Here is a 23,491-nt window from a genome sequence, read left to right as displayed (position 1 = left end):
ATCTTTAAAAAAGTTACAAGACATTATAATTAAAAGAATAAAACGTAATAAAAAAAACATTTAAGATTTAAGATAAATATGAGAAATACATAAACTGTTAGGATTGAAAGTGTGCAAAAGCATTAACAAATAATCATTTTCAAACTGTCTGATTTGGAAAACATACAGAACAATGCTGTGGTTATGAATAAATATTTTTAACTTTTAAAAATCCATCTGTAAATGCAAATAAGCACGTTTACCTGAATCTGAAGTCTGCAAAGAATTTAAATCATGTTGCAGACTCTGAGAAATGAAAATGTACCGAATCAGCAGTTACTGTATGATTACACACTGAAACCACTGGTTTACAATTAGACATAATCTAAAGCACCAGCAGTTCAGCTCTATATATAACTCTTATATCTAATATCACCCTTTAGATTCATTTCCTCTGTGGACTTTGATCTGTTTGGGTGTTGATGTGAATTTCTAGGTGGTAGGATTTGGGGCCGGCTCTGTGGTGTTTAAGGGTGTGTTCAGTGTGTGTTCAGTACCAGAGAGAGTTTTTAAACAATCACACCTGGTGATGGACGCTGTCCAAAAGCCGATTACATCATCTTAATTCTTACTCTACACTAAACCATGTGCTAAATATGTGCATTTACTGGTATTGCAGTATTGTGTATAAATAACAATTGTCCTGCTATACATATCTGTACACACAGCTCTGAACATAAATAAGAGACCACTTCAAAATGATCAGTTCCTCTGATTTAACTATTTATAGGTATATATTTGGGTAAAATAAATATTGTGGTTTTATTCTATAAACCACAGACAACATTCCTCTAAAGTTACAAATAAAAAATATTGTAATTTAGAGCATTTATCTGCATAGAATGAGAAATGAGTAACAAAAAAGGTACAGTGCTTTTAATTCCTACATAATGCAAAGAAAACTAGTTCATATTCATTTAGTTCAGCAATCATTATTTGGTGGAATTTCCCTGATTTTTAATCACAGCTTTCATGCATCTTGGCATGCTCTCCACAAGTCTTTCACACTGATTTTGGGTGACCTTATTCCACTCCTGGCACAAAAATTCAAGCAGTTCAGCTTTGTTTGATGGCTTGTGGCCAAATTACATCTTACATGATTACATTCAGAGGTTTTTCAATGTGGTTCAGGTCTGGAGATTGACCATCAACTCCTTGCAATTGCAGGATGACATCAAGTGACCTATAAAAAGAATGGCAAATGGCAGCTGGGGTGAAGTGCATGGGAAAAAAAAGTTAAAAACATACTCTTAGAGGCAGGACTCAAGCTTGAAACAGGACCTTCTTCAGTATGAAGCAAAGAAGAGCCAGGCTGAAGTTTGCAAAGCATCATAAAAATAGGAATATAGAAGACTGGAGTAAGATCATCTTCTCTGATGAGTCCAATTTTCATCTTTGCTAAACATCTGGCCATCTGATGTTAAGATAGATACCTGCAAAGATGTACTTGCACCCACTGTGAAATTTGGTGTAGGATCTGTGAATATCTGGGGATGTTGCAGCAAGGCTGGAATTGGGCAGTTTGATTTTTGCAAATGACGCATGAATCAAGCCGAATACAGGGTTATCCTGGAGGAAAACTTGCTTCCTTCTGCTCTGGCAATGTTCCCCAACTCTTAGGACTGTTTTTTTTCCAGCAGGACAATGCTCAATTCCACACAGCTAGATTAATTAAGCTGTGGATGAAGGACCACCCGATCAAGACCCTGTCATGGCCAGCACAATCTCTAGCCCTGAACCCCGTTAAAAACCTCTGGAATATAATCAAGATAGTTGGTCACAAGCCATCAAACCAAGCTGATCTGCTTGAATTTTTGCACCAGGAGGGGAATAAGGTCACCCTAAAGACTAGTGGAGAGCATGCTGAGACACATAAAAACTGTGATAAAAAATCTGGGTTGTTGCACCAATTATTGATTCTGAGCTCTTAATTTCTAAATGAATATGAACTTGTTTTCTGTGCATTTGAGGTCTGAAAGCTCTGCATCTTTTTTGGTCAATTTGACCATTTCTTATTTTCTGTAAACAAATGCTATAAATGACAATATTTTAATTTGGAATTTGTGAAAAAAGGCCTCAGTAGTCGTCACTGATTGTAAAAACTTCACACTACACTTTAAGCAGCTTGAACCCTGTGTCTCTCCACTCTTCCTCCAGACCCTGTTCCCTTGATTTCCAAATAAAATGCACAATTTACTGATATATTTAATGATGGTTCTGAGAGACATGTCATCTGCTGGTGTTGGATTTCATTTTCCAGCTTTGTAAAGCTCTTAAAAAAATAGACCACATAAAATTGATGAGTTTCTTTGATTTTACCAAATTGAAAACCTCTGGAATATAACCAAGAGGAAGATGGATGATCACAAGCCATCAAACCAAGCTGAACTGCTTGAATCTTTGCACCAGGAGTGACAAAGTTATCCAAAAGCAGTGTGTAAGACTTGTGGAGAGCATGCCAAGATGCTTGAAAGCTGTGATTAAAAATCAGGGTTATTCCAACAAGTATTGATTTCTGAACTCTTAAAACTAGATGATAATATTTTATTTGGAATTTGGTAGAAATGTTATTCATAGTTTATAGAATAAAAGAACAATGCTTATTTTATTCAAACATATACCTATAAATAGCAAAAGCAGAGAAACCGATTCAGACACTGAAGTGTCTCTTAATTTTTTTCCCAGAGCTGTATATACATAGTAACATTTTCTCAAGTGATTTTTTTTTCTCAAAAGAACCTAATGTCCTACTTTTGAAATGACCTCCTAAGTGTAATTATGAACAAAGACGTTTTAGGCGCTTTTGTTCTCCCGTGTCAGAAAGGATGTCAGTATCGCTAACAATAAAACCTCCATCTGTAAGTTCTGCAGTAACACCCTCTTACTGATAAGCCGACATAAAGCTATCTGGATGCATTTCAAGAACACCTGTTGGGGTAATGCAGCAATAAGTAAACACATTATTCACAGCATCTGTACGTGACAAGGCGAAGCTGCGTTGTTACGGCGGTTACGAACCACTTTACCAAATATTGTCAAGAAGACGCAGTCGTAACCAAGTAGCTGGAATAAAATCATTAGGAACTGCATCCCATCTATGTTATTCTATGCTATCTGACGAAGCATGCCACTCAAATGACCCAAAGTACTGGAACATCATATAAACTAAACAATACTGATCTGCATCACTGATCTGCAGTATACAATGGTTTGACAAAGCTCATTTAAATGATGCGCGTGCTGATGTTTTTTGTTCGTTTTTTTAAGGAGAGTCTACCTTCCCATTTCTGCTTCTGGAGAGCTACTGTATATTTACGACCTTGCTCCTGGTGAGCTAACTTCCAAATCATGCTCTTGGAGATATAACCTCCTACTAAAAAAAAACGAACAAAAAAAAAACAGAGGTTTCATTTCTTTTTTTTGGGACAAAAGACAAAACGCACTGGTTATGATGAATATATACACTTTATAAGGAATTAAAACACACAATTCATATTAACATATCATTTTGAAAAAGAAACATTCATTTTTGTTATGATCATATATAATGACAGGGATCTTAGGGTAATTTCAATGTTAGCTTCAGCTATTCAGAGGTACAGGCAGACAATGCTGGTTTTAGCTTGCAGCCAATAAGCAATGCAGTCTAGTGAAAGGCTCACTGCAGGACTGTCTAAAGTTAGACGACTCCTACCTGCCAAGTAACATCAAAGGTGCTGAACATGAAACTAAAAAGAGGAAGCATAAAATGAAAAAAGAAAAAAAAGACACTTTTGGCACAGTTACCCCTGCACACCTGCAGATCTGTGTGAGTAAGGATAAGAAGCTCGTTTTAGATTAGGACTGCAACAGTACAGTGTTATGTACTTGTGATATCAGTACATCAGTCCTTACTCTGTCTGAGTTGAGTGTTTCAGGCTATGGATATGATTGTTAACATCATTATTTGATCCAATGAACTTCACAAAATCACTTTCCTGCACCAAACAGCCCCATTCCACTATTGACATCTTTCCCTTCGGCCCAGCGCAGAAATCTGAACCTGCTGCATCACTGCATCATTAATCTTCTCAAACGCATTAATGGTGAAGAGCCAGGCTTCGACAACCCAGGATTTAAGTGGTCCTTCTCTTTCAAAACCTCTTAAATGCAATCGATCTGTACGAGTTGCCCAGATTCCTCTGTCTGAGCAAATAAAACAAAATAAAATGAAAAAAAAAAAAAAAAAAAAAACTGGGCTCATTCAACCTTGAGCTGGCTTAGTTCAATTCTTCATTAGTTTTGGACTAAAGTCATGTTGATCTGGTTTAAATAGTTTTCACTGGCTTAAAAAAGTCATAGTAAAGATTTATGGTAACACTTCTCTTGACCTTGCCATATAACACTGACAAACGCACGTCATCAACAGATATATGTTATATGATATATGTTCTATAAATTTTACAGTGCCAAGATTGTATTACGAATAGGGATGTAAAAAATATTAATATAAAAAAATGCAATATTTAGTTTTGCAAGGCTGTATATATTTAAAAAAAATGCAGCGTCTGCTTGAAAGCCATCAAGCGTGCACCGTGCAGCTTGATTTAGGGCGTGTCAGTGTGTCTTTGCTATCGTAACAACAGGAATAGTACACCTTGCGCTTCTCTAAATCCACAAAAGGCATGTCATAATTCTCTTAATTAATCATGAGTGTGTTTTGGCCATAATGTGTAGTAAACCAATAAATCAATAAATCAAAACGCTATTTCATTTAAGACAGAGGTGCACTTTGACTTTGGTGGATTGCTATTTTAATGGCGCAACGTTTTTGTGCTTCACAGCGGGGGAAACTGACCTTACTGTTGATGTAAAAGTTGGATTTTCATGCAGTGGTGCATGTCTGTGTGTGTGTGTGCAATGAAGCCGGGGGTATGCATGGTTTGTGAACACACTGCGTGCCTAGGTTGCCAAGATAGCAATAAACGCCTGATGGTTGACGTCTGTCTAGGTTCTAATGAGGTTCTAGAGGCGTGAACATAGACTCATGTTCTCATGGTGTAAGACAGTAATGAGCATCTCAGTGCACCTTAGGCAAAGAATACGATAGGGCCCTTTATAGATTTTATATGCTAGTGTGTTTTTCACACTATGATAGTATGATTTAAATAATTACACTATATTGCCTTGCTTGCAGTATCGCAATATACCAGTACTGAGATGTATTGACTCAAAATCTCTGTATCGCTATACCAGAAACTGTCATTGTGACAGACTTTAATAACATTGTATGTTTAAAGTTGTCATTTTTAATTAGCATGTAATGACAGTTACCGGTAATGCAAACATAACACTGTTATAATAACTGGCAAAAAGGACAAAATGTATTAAGGGATCTATAAGAGAAAACAGCACTGTGGTAATAACGATTGCTTATTCAAAAATGAGGATTACTGTGGGATTAGTGTGGCACTATTGCATTTTTCCCTTATTTGCATACACTGTTAGTGATTTATACACCACATTGCCTTGCAAAGTAAGTTTACCTGAATGATTCTAGTGGTAATTTCTTGGTAATTTTTTTTTTTTAATTTTGTGTCTATCTGTGCCATATCTGTTATTTTCTCCCCACTCAGTCAATATTAAATATGGATCTAAGGTACTCATACATGTTATTTATATAGTTGATTATTTATATCCATTTTGTGACTGGACGCTACTGTGTAAAAATTGAGCTGCATGAATCAAGCAGCACCACTGTGACAAACTTTATAAACAGAATTTAAATACCATGCCACACATTTAGCTTGCCAACAGTTTTATGAAATTGCCCCATTACTTCTTAACGACGCTTGACGGCATATCAGTCTCAGTGTTATTTAGCAGGGTTCAAGACAAGTGCTCCCAGTTTTGCTCAATGTCAAAAGTCCAGTGTAACTAATAATAAAAGGGAAAAAAGTGCTGAACCTGGTAAACTTGAGGGGTGATTAATTCAGTTAACTTACACATATAAGAAAATAAAATAACATAAAAACAAAATAGCATTTATGACCATTTTTCAACCCATTTCCCCTTAAAGAAGATTGCTTCAAATATTTTATTTTCGAAAAATATTGATAACAGTGTTAATGTTAAAATGTGTGTGACATTGTTATAAAATTTCTAAAACAATGCTATACTGTAAAAGCTACTGAACGACAAACACAACTCTCGAGTGGTCCTAAATCAACTCACACATCGTAGAACGACGTTGAAAATAAAACAGATCCCCAAGAAGGTGCAAATGTGAATAGCTACATAAGCCTGAGGAGATTAGAAGCTAAGAACAGTGGCTTACGATCGCTGCTTACGTATATTACGCTTATGTACAAAAATATAAATTACACTTTAGCAAATCCGTAGTGTTTAAAAATCGCAAAACTGCAAACAAACGCAAGTCTTTCTCTCTTCTCTCATCCACCAACATCACGGCCTCATATTGAACTTTGGTTCCGAACGATGCCCTTGAGAGCAATATATTATGTCGAGCACACCATGAATCAACTCCAACAAGTCCATTATTGACAAATGGGCCACGTAATTTAACCTTCTCACTTAAATCATTGATCTACTACTGATTCCAGAATTACCGGTTTGGTGGACGCTCATTCAGATTACACGAATAAAATCAATACATTCTAGTCCAGTTGAACTAATGACTCCCTTGTCAGATCTGTATAATCGCTTTGTGCCCACTTAAATGATACTTAATGAATATTGATGACGAGCTGATTAAACGGCTCACTTCTAAAATAAAGAAATATCCAGCAGTGACAGCACGGGACATGTGGCCTGATCTGCAGTCTTTAAATTGTTGTGAGTTTAATGATCCACGGTATGACTGAACATCTGTAAGCCATGCACTGTTTGTTTAACTATCTTATATCTTATATTGTTACACATTTATATATAAGGTAAGGAGTCTTCATTACATTTCCAAAACCCCTTTTTACCCTGGTATGTACAAGTGAAACAAATCAGACATCACAATAAGAAACTGCTACGTAACTTAGAAAGGAATATATGGTAGGTGGCTATTCACAGTCTGTTCTAATACTACAGAAGAGCCAGCATACAGATCGGAATTGCCTAAAAGTAACATCAAGCCCCTTAGAGAAATAACCCCTGAAGGCAGATAATAGAATAATAGAAATGGTGGCTGGGTAAGTCTGAGTAAAACTGCCACATATATAAGCACCTAAGTCTGTCTGTCTGCTACATTCACCTCACTTTCATCAGGGCAATAGCAATACTGGAGCATGATCAGATATCATCACTGTTGATCAAAACCAATTCAATTTTTAGATTACTTCAATATTATGTGAATATTTAAAAATATATGGTAATAATAATAAATGGACAAATAAAATAAAAATTAAACTTTAAGGTTGTTTTTCACACCAGGACTGTTTAGTAAAATAATAAAATGTGATTACAGTAATCATTCTCAAGATTTCGGAACAAAAGAACCGCATCGAGACCCCTAAGAGGACGTGGTCTGGTCCTAAATTAACTTTTTTTTGTGTGGAGAGAACGATATAGCTGGACAATATGGCCAAAATGTGTTGTGATACATTTCTTAATTTCAGTCGATACAATCTAATTTCGATATTGATATGAACAGACTGTACATAATCTGCTATTATAACATTATATTTAAAGACAGTATTTACTGCAACATTTTTACACACACAAAATGTGAGGTAAGCAGAGGTGGCATATTGTTAAAAATTGCATTTCAAATACTTTCTTATGCATGGTACATTAATTTTCATTAAAGTTTTTATCCACAGTATTATTAAAGCATATTCGATACGATAAAATATCATTATATTGTCTACATCTATGAGAACGTGATCCGACATTGATCCAACCCAACTATCAAATAAACTCCTCATGTTTGAGCTAAACAGCTGTTCTGCCCCACCCCAGGCAGCTCTGACCAATCAGTGGAGACAATATGTTCACATAGTTTGTTTTGTTTTGCGTTTTGTTGGACTTTGTTGGAGCATTTTATCCTTAACCCATCTCCCCAAAGCTTTCTAAAAACATTGTTGCAGTATCAAACAGTGTATCTGTATGCATATATTTTGTCTTATACCTTTAAGCTTTTGTTAACAATTTATTCACTGCTACTGTAATCAGTATTTTTTTCCTAAAATGGCATGTCTCTTCAGATCCTCCTAAACAACAATGTTCACATCTTAACTATTTTATCAATCAAAAATATGAACAATTGGAATTGCCATTAGAGAAAGTTTTCCAAAAAGTCTTAAATTTATGTTTACAGTGATGATTTGCTCGACTGAGGCAAAAAAAAATCTCAATGAATAAATTCTACACTTGATGAATAAAATCTTAAAGAAAACCTAGACTTGGGTACATCCCCAATTCATCCCACTGCAACCAATTACTGCCTTCAGAGGTCATCTCCAGAAGAAGGGCTTGAGGCGACTGACAGTGAGGAGATTTATAATGAATTCAGTGCTAATTTCAGAACAGTGGCTTGCTTGTTTTTAACTGCCTATGTAACCAATCTAAAACCAAACTTAAACAAGAAATGATAAAATAAAACATACCTAAGGTTAAGACACATAATGCATGTACTAGGGCTGCACAATACAGCAACTTTCAGTCAATATTTTTGCAATGTGCAACTGTGTGCTGTGAAAGTCCTGACCAATCACAGTTCTGGGTGGGTTTTTGTGGATTTGGATTTTGTGAAGAAACTAAATAATGTAGGCAGAATTTTAACAATAACATTACCTTATACATTCACCAGTGTTTATATACTATTTAGTTCAGCATATTGTAATGGGAGTATTTAGAAACATAATCGCTATACTAGCATTCTGCTTATCTGTCCCTAAAATACAGCCCTATTCTATTCAGATAAAATATTATAGCATTGAGAACCATAACCTGTCTGTTGTTTTTAACAGCAAGGTCCGTAAGCAGCTGGATATTAGTATTCAGTAACTCGCTCAAGCTCTAATTAAAAGTCTGAGAGCCTGTCGCCCTGTTCTGCTCTGCTCTGGGTGGGATTTCCATATTACACACAGTGCGGATGGCTTTTGAATTCGTCCCTGGTGGTCCTCACGTACAAATTCTATTGATCTGATAATATCTGAGTTATAACACCGCTGAGACACTGACAGACACACAGGATGGAAGGATGAAAGAATGGAATGCACGAGTGGAGCCCTCAGCATAGGCACCCACAGACCTGCTAAAGGTGCTGCTGATGTGTCACCTATCTTTACGATATATTTTAAAAGCAAGTAATAGGATGCAAAATTAGGCAACATCATGAATGCCGCTGTTCTTGATGTGCTTTTCTAATATTTTTTCAGCCTTTTGCCCATAAATATCTGTACTAAACAGTCCAAAGTAAACGTGTTATGGAAGATGCACACTCTGATATAAACCAAATAAACTTGATAAAAAGCGTTATTAAAGAATAGTTTGGTAAAAAAACAAAACATTATTTATTACCCCAGATACAGGAGACTAAAAAAGCCTGACATCTGATATGTTCTTTTTCTCTCTTTCTCTTAACTTAATATGCTAGGCTAATGTTCCACTCTCTCTCTTTACATATAATATATACGCTGAACCTGCATTGCCAAGATAGCAATAAACATCTGACGGTTGACTGATTATTGTCAGTGTTTTAATCAGTCAGTGGTGCACCCTTGTTTTCTGCTGCCAAGTTACCAATACACCAGAAATTTACCTGAACACAACTCACTTTTAGACCACCATGCCTCAGCAAATATATATATATATATATATATATATATATATATATATATATATATATATATATATATATATATATATATATATATATATTTGTACGCTCTGTTGCTTTTTTAACAATGCAGACACAAGGCATTAACATATTAATGAGTATCGTGAGTATCGTGAATATTGCTCAGGTGCCCTTAGATTAATTTTTTTTATTTTAAGGGGTCCTTTAGCATCTAAACACCTAATTTTATGGACCATCTTCAGTCTATAAAACCTTATGTTTCTGGATTACTTTGTTATGGTATATTTGTTAAACAACTTGGAGAAAAAATGGAGCACCTAAATTAAGATTGATATTTATTAAGGCTGTGTACTGGAACACATAATATTAAAAAAGGTTTTGTGATACTATAAGCCAGGAGAGTCATATGGCCTTTTTAAATCCAATTTTAGTATAGAAAACACCATAATATTCATAAAAAAAAAGTAAAGGAAAAGTTTTAAATAATCAAAACAGTGTAATCTAAAGACAGTACAACACTATCTTCACATTATTCACATTATATTCTGATACTATAATGAATATGAATATTTTCTTACACACCTAGTGCTTAAGGAGATCATTTCTGTTCTTAACAGAAATTAAACTTTTTTTGGTACTAACATTAACTTTAGCATCCTCTGCTATAAACTACAAAAGCACATATCAGATGCCTAGACTAATCCCTGCATCTGGGTAATTAGATTTTTTATTTTAAAAAATGATATTAGCAAAAGGCTGAAAAATATTGAATGCACATTTCTAACCCATTTTTCAGACCTAACCTGCATGCACACATGAATACGATGTAAAAGTTGAAAGCTGTGTGCTGCACAACATAAAGGCGAGATGGTGGGCGGAGCTTGTGAACGTCAGCAGTATACTGTACGCGACTGCAGCTGTTTTCTAATTTCTGCATGCAAAAAAACAGGGAAAACTGCAGTACTGGAACTGAGACAGCGTGCAAACTGGCCTTGCATGCATTTACATACTGAGGGTTTTGGTCAATAACTGCCGTTAAACTGAGGATGGAGAGAAATCTTCCAGACGTGTTGAGAACTGTAAACCTGTACAATTTGTGCACCAAGGGTATGTTTTCTCTCTTGTGCCTTAAGAGAAAGAAACATTCCCTTCTGTTATGTGTGTGTGGGAGTGTCTGTGAGTGTGTGTGTGAAGGGTTTGGGGGTCTGCGCAGGCTGGATACTGGAGATACTGTATGATGTGAACTGCAGTCTCTAAATCTTCCTTCTCTTCACTGGCACACACCAGCAAACCTGCAGGAGACAAAAATAAACCAATGATTAGAGAAAGTTTTTTCTAGTATAGTATACAATAATATTATTTTATAAACAGTACTTTATAAATGTTAATAAAACATGATGCACTGATTTGAGACCACTTTAGTTTCTGAATCAGTTTCTCTGATTTTGCTATTTATAGGTATATGTTTGAGTAAAATGAACATTGTTATTTCTCCCAAATTCCAAATAAAAATATTGTCATTTAGAGCATTTGTTTGCAGAAAATGAGAAATGGCTGAAATAACAAAAAAGATGCAGAGCTTTCAGACCTCAAATAATGCAAAGAAAACTCAGATTCATAAAGTTTTAAGAGAGAGTTCAGAAATTAATATTTGGTGGAATCACCCTGGTTTTAATCACAGTTTTCATGCATCTTGGCATGTTCTCCTCCACCAGTCTTACACACTGATTTTGGATACCTTCATGCCACTCCTGGTGCAAAAATTCAAGCAGTTCAGCTTCCTACCATCTTTCTCTTGATTATATACCAGAGGTTTTTAATTTGGTAAAATCAAAGAAACTCATCATTGACCTGTATATGTTAATATATGGTAACATGATATTATGTACTATAAATGTTTGGATGTCCAAAACCTTCATCATTTAATGTTGATAAAAAGGTTTTGGACATCCCACCATATATAGTACATAATATCATCAAAAGATTAAGAGAATCTGGATAAATCCCTGCATACAAAGAACATGGTTGATGGTCAGTATTGGATGCTGGGGATCTTTGGGCCCTCAGGCTGCACTGCTTTATAAACAGTCCTAATTCTGTACTGAAAATCACTGCATGAGCTCAGGAACACTTCCAGAAACCGATATCAGTAAACAGACACAATGCCATGCAATCCATAACTGTAAGTTAAAGCTGCATCATACAAAGAAGAAAGATATGAGGAACCCAATCCAGAAATCTCTACGGAATCTGAAATCTCCTTTGGGCCTATGTGTTCTGTGTTCTCTGTTGTGAATACAATGTGCATCTATGAGTCATTATCAAATCATTATTTTCTGGTTTTATATACATTTATTTACATTTTAAACAGCATTCCATTTTTTTGGAATTAAGGTTGTACATTATTGTATAGTACTGGAATGAAAAAGAAAAAGGGAGTCAGTGTTTATTTACTAGGCAGTGAGGCTTAGATATACAATACCTATTACTACTTAACCCTGACTGACCACGTTTGAGCCATTCCCTACAATGACATACAAGCTACCGGAAGACTTGTCTAACCGTCTGACAGCTGCAGCCTATAGAACACACATAAAACTGGCAGCAAAACAAAATCACAGCCATAAAAATGCCAATACAGACCAACAGTCCAGGATATATTCCTTACTAGCCCGCTATGGCTATCTGTAATTAATGAAGACTGGCGTTTTTATGACGCTGCGCTAGGTGTTACTATCGTAGCGAACAGCGAAATGCACAGGATCCAATACACATAGATCAGGGGAGGTACAGAGGGTCCTATTTTTTATTATAAGCACAGGAGTAATCCCTTGAGACCCCTTTACTGACTCAAAACGGCTGTGAATGCATGTACTGAACTGAAAAATTCCACTGGAAGGAAGAAAGGAAAATTTATATATTCTATATACTGTGAAGCTTTAAATGTATTTTTGAATAATTGTTTATCTTTATTTTTTAAATATGCAAGAACATTGTTATTGCGGAAATATTTTGATATTATTTTACTGCCATATTTAAAGGAAGTCAATGTAAAAAATTGTAATTTTGGATCATTTCTATTGGTCCATTCATTTACGTTCTGACATAAAAATCTGAAATTTATCCAGACACATAAATAAATCACTTACCCTTTAATGCATCCATGTTTTGTGTCAGTGGACATTGTTTTTCAGTGCAAAAAACAGGAAAACAGGCTGAAATAAATGGAACAAAATGCAGATTTAAAGAAAACAATCAAAATTATAAACATATATTATAATCTTTTTTTCAATATAATTCCTAATGCTAATTCATATTTGCTAAGATAATTCACCTTGTGGTCTCCCATACAGACATTCGGGCCCAGTGTGTTATAAACAATGTTACTCTCTCCTTCTTCTCTCTGTGAATGAAAAACAAGTAAAACACTTTTAAACAGTATTGTTAAAATTAATTAGTGAGGAACTAATGAAATTGCCTGAAAGTGCAAATTAAGTCTACAGTAATTTTAAAATGTTATAATTGTTTGTAATAAGAATTCAATAAAGCTTCTGTTATGCCTTTCAGCGCTTTGCAGAACTAAGCATCAGCTAGCTCCCGAACTCCAGTCTGAAAGATTTGGCTTTTGGGAAGTGATGGCACAAGTTGGAGAAGGAATTAACCATTCTTTGTGATCACTGAACATAAGGCCTTCAATACATCTGTGCTGTTAAGCCAGACTGACCCCCCCCCCCCCCCCCCGCCTTTTTAAACAAATATAAAATTTTATCTGCTGCCAACCTATACTGTGGTTCTGACAAAAATACATTAGTAGAACCACTTATAAAAAATGACGGTAAAAATGTCCTACAATGACTTTCACTCAAAACCTGCTGTTCTACATGCAATTAAACAGGATAAACAATGATCAGTATTTTTGAGTATTAACAATACCCACAAAATCCACCACATTATGATAAAATGGTGTCTCATGACCCACCTCTTATTAACACTGTCAATTAAAAAAATGTAATCCCTAGAACTTACTAAAGGCAAACATCTAAAGAAGAGATTGATCATATACAGCAGGAGTTCCTTAACTGGTCTCAGCCCGGGACCCACATTTTCTAATGGTCATTAACTCGCATCCCACTTTTATAGAATACAAACCAAGCAAATATATATTTTTAAAATAGCCTCCAAAAACCCATTAAACCTACATATGCATGCAAAGTGAACTTAAGAGTATTTTTTTAGGAAACTGAGGAGGAACTCTTCTGTCTCCTATTTTCCCCCAATATAAAAGACGAGTACAAAATCTGATGAGCATTAATTATTTTTACTGATATACAGTAATATTATTTGAGACTGTGTTAACAGTAGTACTAACCCTCTGTATGATGTCTTGAGTGCTGTGGGACATGAGGATCCGATCACACCAGGACGGGCATCGCGTGTTCATGTACTGAGTGGGTTTAGTGTAGTCTTCACTGTAGGGGTAGCTGTAATAAAACATATCTATATAATAAACTTACACATACATAACAAACATTCAGTGATCTCAATATGCAGCTTTATTCTGGTAAATTCATGCAATTATAGTAAATGCAGAACTTTTGATTGGTCACCTGGGGGGAAATAGTATCTGCTCTTCTGTGATGACATCGTGAAATGCTGCAATCTCCTTGTCATACTTTAGGAGCTGTGGGGAGAGCAGAAGAAACACTGATTATAGAAATGAAAAAAATCCTACACATTTATTTATTTACGTATTTATATATTTTCTTGCAGTTTTTCTCTGCTGTTGGATAACAGTGTTTGTGTTACAGGACCTCTGCTCTTTAATCTCTATTTATGGAATTAATTGCTATTTTGGTCAGTGCCTAAAAGATTGACATATTTAACTGACCACTGTTCCGCTTCACTGTTACATAATCTGCTCAAGTGGCACAAACTATCTGTAAAGGATGCAGAAGACACTACTAGTGTGTAGCTGTAGGATAAACAGCTAGGTCAATGCAAATGTGATCAGGGTGATCACATCACAACCGTGATTAATTGAAAATAGGCTGGTTTTGGAGATTTCTTCTACATACATCTCTGGAAAAAAATAAGTCCAATTAAAAATGATGATTTCTTTGATTTTACCAAATTAAAAAACTCTGGAATATAATTAAGAGGAAGATGAATAATCACAAGCCATCAAACAAAGCAGAACTGCTTGAATTTTTGCATCAGAAGTGGCATAAAGTTATCCAAAAGCAGTATGTAAGACTGGTGGAGGACACCATGCCAAAATGCATGAAAACTGTGAGTTTTTCCCCCAAATATTGATTTTTGAACTTTATGAATAGGATCTTGTTTTCTTTGCAATATTTGAGGTCTGAAAGCTCTGCATCTTTTTTGTTATTTCAGCCATTTTTTATTTTCTGTAAATAAATGCTCTAAATGACAATATTTTTATTTGGAATTTGGGAGAAATATTGTCTGTAGTTTATAAATTAAAACAACAATGTTCATTTTACTCAAACATATACCTATAAAAATAAAATCAGAGAAACTGATTCAGAAACTGAAAATGGTCTGAAACTATAACACTCTTTTCCAAAGTAATTTACAGTAACAGTTTTTATTTAAAAATGACAAAAACTATTGTACAGGGCACTCACCTCTTTTCCATTGTTCTCTCTGAACACTGCCTGGTGCAGGTAAGCAAACAGCTTAGTCTCTATATGGAGAAGAACCTGCGAGTGGGAGAGAGAAAGAATAAAAAGTGCAGAAAAAAGAATGAAAACAAAGAAAGGATCCCAAAGAAATCAAGTAAGACAGATGCAGAAAAAAAGCAAAAATGACAAGAGAGACAAGCAAGAGAAACGGACAGGGTGAGACGGAGGGGGAGGGAGGAACAGACAGAGGTTAATGTAGGGCATTTGAAGAACAAACTGCTAAATGCTGAGAGTAAGTTCAACTAGCCTGGCACGTAAAATGAATCACAGCTCAGCGTGAGCATTCTTAATGCAGACACGCATTTTCTCTACAGGCAAAAAGTCAATACCTTCTCCCGGGCCATAAATCTGGCTGGACAGAGCGCTGGTTATGTTTGGGTGAGCACAACAAGAGGGAATTAATCATCTCTCAGGACCTGAAGAGCACAGTTAGTGCACTGAACAGCAGAGCTGGCACTTTCAGTGTGATACCGATGCCACTTTACATTAGCTTTGTGTGACTGTGCGTGATCTGTGCTTATTAAATCTGCTCTTATTAGCCTTTGTTTTCTGTTTTGTTACAGAAAAAGTAGTATATAATTACAGCCTTCATTTTCTACATTGTAGATTAATATGAAAGACATAAAAACAATTATGGGACACCTATGTAATTGTAGTAAACAAAAACAGTGTTTGTCCTCTACATTAATCCCCTGATCTAACCCTGATTAACTGAGATGGTGATTTGAGGTGATTTGGGATGAGCTGAAGCTTCACAGCATGAAGGAAAAGCAGCACCTATTGTTAAGCACCTCAAGAAACTTTTTTCTTCCAGGTGACTCTATTCCAGGTGATTCTCCCTCATGAAGACACTGAGATTAAAATACCAAGAGTGTGCAGATCTGTCCTGAAAGCTAAATGTGTCTACATGTTTAACACTTTTCGTTTCTAAAATAATTCAGCATGTTTTCCTGTATGGCTTTAATGCCTCAATATTACATTTACAATGTAAAAATAACATAAAAATAGGAAACACACTCAATGAGAAGAGGTGTGTCAGAGTTTTTGACTGGTACTGTAATTCTGTGTTACACATGTTAGGGTGAGATGATGCACCTTGTGGTCATTGTCTTTCTCCTCATAGATGATTTTCTCCACCTCGTTACTGCTGTCCTTCTTCACTGTCTGAACTTCTGCAGATGTGGAGAGGTTCTGAACACACAAATCATTTGTTATAGATGTTATACATGCTTCTGTGTTTGAGTATATTAATGTTTCATTCACATATGTCTGATTGAAACATACCTGTACTAGACTTTGTGTGTCGAGGCGGAAGTTAAAATCTCCGAACAGGAAGAAAGGCAGAGGGCTGTAGCTGCTGTCTGATATCCTGCAGCAGAGAAAGTCAGCAGAATGAAAGTCAGCCTCTAGAGTGAATAAACTCTGCAGACTTCCACTTCGCACAGTAACAGACTGAACTGTAATTTTATACTGATCTAACTGCAGCATGGGTATTAAGAAGCATTGGATGGTGAACTGAGGGCAGGGTCATCCTGTCTATTTTTTTCTACACTATGTACATATATAAAGATTGAATGCAGGATGTTATAGTGACAAATGAACTCATACTCAGCACATACTATAAATAGAAAAATATCTATAACAAAACTGACATTTTAAAATTTTGAATTTAAAATTGTAATAATTTCCTCTAATTTTCCCAAAAAATCGTTAGTTTACCTTATAAGCAAGGGCGTCTTATGAGTGAATGTTACCAGTCAGGTTGTAAAGAGCAGTAAAGCCACTCTGCTAAATTAAAGTGTTATACTGTGTTATACAATTTAGTTCTCCAACGGGGCTGGAGTAGCATTAGTAATAGCCGCTAACCGATATTTCCCTGTTCAGAGTTCAGTATTATCGACCTGTAGCCTGCTCCTAACCCTGGCTAGCACTGCTGGAGAAGTTAGCCGCTAATGCTAATGAAATTTGTTTATCTAAGCTTACTGTAAATAAACGGAAGCGCTTTACTCAATCCAACACTCGTTTGACTTTAAAAGAAAGTCTCTTTTTTGTTACAGTTTTGTTTCCTTAGCTTAGCTTTACTTATAGTGTCTCTAAAAATGGCCCTTATAATCCGATGCACCTTTTGTATGAAAATAGACCAGAAAATAGATGTTCACTGATAGTGTGCCTTGTGATATGGTGCGCCTTATAGTGCGAAAAATGTGGTAAATATTATTTAATTACTTTACATTACTAATAAGTTATTATTTTAATAAAAAAAACAATCTGGCTCAATCTGGCGACCATAAAAGGCAGTAATTAAAAAACAAGCTGTAATCAAAACACTCAAAAGCCACTCAGTACTGTAGAACAAACTAAGCTTAGTCCAGAAAGTGACTAAAATAAAGTTTTTTGTTAAAACCATAATTAAAACATTATAATAAAAACTTCATGAAAATTGTTGTTTAGTGGTTGCTGGGAAAGAATGTCTCCACCCTTTTTCAGCTGTTTATAGCAAACATCTAATAATGTTAATATCGCTGGATGTTACCTGTTGATGATGTATCTGAGGGCTTTCTGGCGATTTGTTGAGTATACTGAGGGGCTAGAGTTGCAGGCTATGAGGTTTGACGCATCGTGGAACAGATGCACATTCACCAGATCCAGGCCTCTGAAACACATACAAATACATAATCAATCAACAAAACAAATAACAAACCGTATACTAAAACACAGTCCATATTCCAGCTCTAATGTGCTTTTACATCTGGCTTGTTTGGTCTGGACCATCAGATTTTCCTGTTTGTTTCAAACCTTGTGTAGCAGATGTGAAAAGTACCTTAGTCTGATGAGCTATAATGATATAACCGTTGTGAGATAAGCTTAATCATTTGGTAAATTGTAGCTATTTTTGAGTTTTATGCTTGAGGTTGATGATGCTGGTAGGAATGGCATAATATCAGCACTTTAGTTGAACCTAATTATTCTGTTTATTAATTTTTCTAAAAGGTCAGATGCATGCCCTTTACAAACCAATCACTGCAGATGGATGGATGGATGGATGGATGGAGCCCTAAGAAGTATCCCTACAAATTATAGGGAGACACAGCCTACATATAGGCAATGACTGGATGCAGGTGTATCTTGCCAGTGTTTTCAAACTGTTTAAATGCAAACAAAATGGAACAAATGGAATATTAATGTGAGCTTTGCATGGTATAGTGTATGTTTTCATTTGTAGCTAAGGATCCGTATATATGTTGTGTGTGTGTGTGTGTGTGTTTCTATATCAGTGCTGTCATAAATCATTATCTGTGGGTAGCGTGAGTGCAGCCCAGGTAACTTGCAGGCTTTCCTCATTTATCACCCAGCAGCCCTTCAGCCTCCAGTCACTCTCCTTTCACCTGCTGCCATAGCCGTCCTATTAATGCACATCTGATGGGCCTGTGCGCTTACTTACACACACAGCCAGTGACAGGCACTGACAGGCTGCAGAAGTACATTTTATTTTTGCACGCACTGGAGGTGAGGCCAGGAGGTGAGGCCAGGCAACACACACAAACAACGAAAACACACGTGTGCACAAATCAAAATAAGGAAAGAATTTATTACCGAAAGGAAAGTGGGTAAATTCAAGTGTTTCCTTCCTTTCCATTGCCATAGATGTACAAAATTAAGCACATGGTCTTTCAAAAGCCCTATCTGGACGGAATTTGTTTCTCAGGGAGACGTCTGTAAAAAATATTTCACACTTCTACTCAGTGATAAAACTCTTGCATCTGGACTGCAATTGAAAAAACAGGAGGACCAGTGAGTTTTTAGGCTTTCTTGGTCACATGACCTCACATTTAGTAGCTCCTTCATTTCCACTCATTGTTGTGTTTGCATGAATCTCCGTGTAAACATGGCCCAAAGTGTAATTACGGTGCGCGACAGTGGACAAATAGCTTTTTTTTTTATCAAATGGGAGGTGGTGAAATATGACGGACGGGAATAAAATTACCGGAGGACCAAAAAGTTCAGTGAAAAAACAGTAGGTAATTCAGACTGTAATTTTCTCAGAGGACGTTTTGGAAAAACACATACATGGTTGTTCCGGACAGCAATAAAATCACAGAGGACCCCCTATAAAACACAAAATGACCTCAGGACCCCCTAAGAAACTAATCCCGTTTGGATAGGGCTTAAAAAGACACTCACGTCGCCCCAATTTCATCTCATGTGCGTGTGTTAGCATGCTGGCTACTCTAGCAAGCTTTCTATCAGGTGACCAACCCAAAAGAGACATCACCAATTTCTGGAACAAATAATCCTCCCACGCTTCAATTTTCTTTTAATTGTTCCTGTATATTATAACTGTCCAACGAAAAACATGAATCCCCAAAACAGAAACTTTATAGGAAAGAGATAAAACCTTATTACCTTTTATTATTTTGTAAATATTTAACATTTAATTCAGTTTTGTTCAAATTATGTAGTAAACTAAACAGTGACAAAGTGTAGATGCTTGTTTTTCAATGGAAAGAGACCGTATGACCTACAGAATAGTAACAAAATGCTGGTAGGGAACAAAATCTCAGAAAGCAGAAGCTAGGGACCTCTGGAGGACCCCTCTTTGTACCATTGGTATGAAGAATTTATTGGAGCCAATACGGGTGTTACGAGATCTCGTGGCACCAGATCTCGCAAGATTAAAACTGACAATATTTCTCGTCAAACTTAAACAAGCTTAAACCTGACAGTTAAGTGTGGACTTTTTAAGAGGGATCTGGCAACCCAGTAGCGATATTGATAGAGTATGCTGGCTGAACACTAAGAGCAGCTCTCAGCAGAAGAGGACAATTCGGGCATTTGCATAGAAGATGCTTCTGCTACTTTTAAGTTGTATGTCTGGTTGCATTTTGGCTCCAGTGGAAACAATAAACAGTAACAGAGTGACCAACAAGACACAAACCATATGTAAATACTGTACTGGTCACACCCCTAGGAGCCAATCATGTATGCGTACTGTGTTTTACATATATATTTATAAATACAGCTCTGGAAAAAATGAAGAGATCACTTCAGTTTCTGAATCAGTTTCCCTGATTTTGCTATTTATAGGTATAAGTTTGAGTAAAATGATCATTGTTGTTTTATTCTATAAACTACAGACAACATTTCTCCCAAACTAAAAATATTGTCATTTAGAGCATTTATTTGCAAAAAATTAGAAATAACTCAAATAACAAAAAAGATGCAGAGCTTTCAGACCTCAAATAATGCAAAGAAAACAAGTTTATATTCATAATGCTCTAAGAGTTTAGAAATAAATATTTGGTGGAATAACCCTAATTTTTAAGCACAGTTTTCATGCATCTTGGCATGTTCTCCTCCACCAGTCTTACACACTGCTTTTGGATAACTATATGCCACTTCTGCTTCAAAAATTCAACCTGTTCAGTTTGATGCATCTTCCTCTTGATTATAGAGGATTTTCAATTTGGTAAATTTAAAGAAACTCATCAGTGAGTGTAGAAACAAGGAGGTGGTCATTCTATTCTGAACAGATTGTTTATATAAAAAGGATACTATACTAAAGCAAATGTGTGTGCACAATTAAAGCATTAACTTACTGATTGTGAATAATCCACCGTGTCCGCATGTAGCCTTTTCTTGACCACTTAATCTGGAAAACAAGACATAAATAGAAATCTTGTTATATTGAGATATTGAACTTGTATGGTATGACATCTGGCTTGAAGGATGTATTTTCTCTTCTAAGCAGCATTTCACACACAAAATCACTCACATCAGGCCAAAAATTCTTGGGGAATTTTTCTTTCTCCACCGTGGCGACTCCATCCAGGGAGCCCACATACTTGTTGTGTCCTGAGACGGACTTAAACTCCTTCGCTGTGGGAGAAAAACAGGGAAGAGAAGGTGAGAAAAAGAGAGAGAGAACGAGAGAGAAACAGACATGCAAACACAAAATCAATACGCTAATGTTAGCCCCCCCAAAACTCCCCCCGGGGCGCGTGCTGAGAGCAGGATCCATAGGACATGAATTTAATGGGGAACTGAATTCGTCAGCACACTGATCTTTATGGCTCTTCTATTAGGCTTCTTCTTAAAAGCTTATTCATGAGACGGCGTGACCAGAATTTACGGCCAGGAGAAACTCCTCATTCCCTCAGAATGAACTTTAATGAGAGTCTGAGTTTAAGAGCATTAAGTTGTGCAGCTCAGACTGAGGATGTTAAAAATGAATAATAATAATCAGTGTTTACTTTGGCAGATATTTAATGAATCCTAAGAATTTAAAGAACACTACAGTAGTCTAAAACTTGTATAAACTTCTGAAGCTGATATATCCAGCTCTGGGAAAAAATGAGACCATTTAAAATTATGAGTTTCTTTGATTTTACCAAATTAAAAAACTCTGGAATATAATTAAGAAGAAGATGGATGATCACAAGCCATCAAACCAAGCTGAACTGCTGGAATTTTTGCACCAGGACTGGCATAAATTTATCCAAAAGCAGTGTGTAAGACTGGTGAAGGAAAACATGCCAAGATACACAAAACTGTGATTATAAAGCAGGGATAATCCACCAAATATTGATTTCTGAACTCTTGAAACTTGTTTTCTTTGCATTATTTGTGGTCTGAAAGCTCTGCATCTTTTTTGTTATTTCAGCCATTTCTCATTTTCTGCAAATAAATGCTGTAAATGACAATATATTATTTGGAATTTGGGAGAAATAATGTCTGTAGTTTATAGAATAAAACCACAATCTTCATTTTACTTAAACATATACCTATACATAGCAAATTCAGAGAAACTGATTCAGAAATTGAAGTGTTCTCTTAATTGTTTCCAGAGTTGTATATATAACATTTTAGAACTTAAAAGAGCAACTACACATCCAAGTATGTATTTTTTTACTTTAAAAATAAAAAAAAACTTAAATAAGTGAATTTTAAAGTAGCATGGCCAATGTTGCTTGGTCCTTTTCTGAAATACAAAATATACAGCAGCAAATATCAAATTGAAATATTGGTCAATGCCGATGATAAAAAAATATATAAGCATTGGCCGATTCCAATATAATTCCAGCATGCCTAACCTAAAGGCAGATTTACGGAATCACAGCAGTGCTTTTGGAGTTTTTAAACACCTCTGTGTCACTGCTGGACTAAAAGGTCCACCAACCAAAAATATCCAGCCAACAGCACCCGGTGGTCAGGATCCTGTGACCAAAGATATAAGACTACTAGAATGACCAACATACACAACTCTGCAGCAACAGATCCAGAGCTACAGATCTACATGGTGAGGAGTGTCTAATATAGTGCAGAGTGAGTGGATACAGTGTTTAAAAACTCCAGCAGCACTGCTGTGTGTGATCCACTCATACCAGCACATCACACACTACCACCTCATACACCACCGTGTCAGTGTTACTGCAGTGCTGAGAACGATTCAACACCCAGATAATAGCTGCCCTGTATGATCATATGATCAGTTAAACTGAAAAAATTGAGGTGGTCGTAATATTGTAACTGGACTGTGTATTTTATGCAGCCCTACGTGACATCTAAAATTACTTCCTTTACATGAAGTGTAAGAAAGAAAAAAAATCCCCCTCACTTTCTGGTAATCTTTTGACAGAGCAGGACTGCAATAACTACACCACATTGTACAAGTCTGATAAAGAGAAGGATTAACAAACCCTACACCCAAAGGCCTTTTGTGTTGGGCCTTATTAGTTCACTGATAAAAACCCAAAGCATATAGAAAGGCTTTGTGTCTCAGTGTTCGACCGTTTCTGACGAATGTTTGCAGTCCTGAATGGAATGAATGGAAGTGTGACGTGTTTAGCTGGCGTTCAGTTTCATATGCTGCTTTCTGCACGCTACTGGGTTAAATCTGGATAATCTGGGCTTAACTCCCTCTTAAGAACAGTGATCCTCTGATATCAGTGTTGTT

The 23,491-nt window shown here is 36.1% G+C and overlaps 1 protein-coding gene across 1 annotated transcript in view; it reads right to left on the bottom strand.

The window, feature by feature from the left end:
- Positions 1-3,485: 3,485 nt before the first annotated feature.
- inpp5l (inositol polyphosphate-5-phosphatase L) overlaps positions 3,486-23,491 on the bottom strand; it is a 59,630-nt gene continuing 39,624 nt past the window's right edge. The window contains exons 6-16 of the mRNA XM_049485794.1: positions 21,311-21,414; positions 21,135-21,187; positions 18,071-18,190; positions 16,822-16,906; positions 16,633-16,728; positions 15,481-15,555; positions 14,440-14,513; positions 14,202-14,313; positions 13,167-13,235; positions 12,982-13,047; positions 3,486-11,124 (exon numbers count right to left, since the gene is read on the bottom strand). Coding sequence (XP_049341751.1) covers positions 13,006-13,047; positions 13,167-13,235; positions 14,202-14,313; positions 14,440-14,513; positions 15,481-15,555; positions 16,633-16,728; positions 16,822-16,906; positions 18,071-18,190; positions 21,135-21,187; positions 21,311-21,414 — 830 coding nt within the window. The 3' untranslated portion in view covers positions 3,486-11,124; positions 12,982-13,005. The remainder of the gene's footprint in view (positions 11,125-12,981; positions 13,048-13,166; positions 13,236-14,201; positions 14,314-14,439; positions 14,514-15,480; positions 15,556-16,632; positions 16,729-16,821; positions 16,907-18,070; positions 18,191-21,134; positions 21,188-21,310; positions 21,415-23,491) is intronic.

The sequence above is a fragment of the Astyanax mexicanus genome, chromosome 12, assembly GCF_023375975.1.
Source record: "Astyanax mexicanus isolate ESR-SI-001 chromosome 12, AstMex3_surface, whole genome shotgun sequence".
Taxonomy (NCBI): Eukaryota; Metazoa; Chordata; class Actinopteri; order Characiformes; family Acestrorhamphidae; genus Astyanax; species Astyanax mexicanus.
This window is presented reverse-complemented; position numbering and strand designations above follow the sequence as displayed.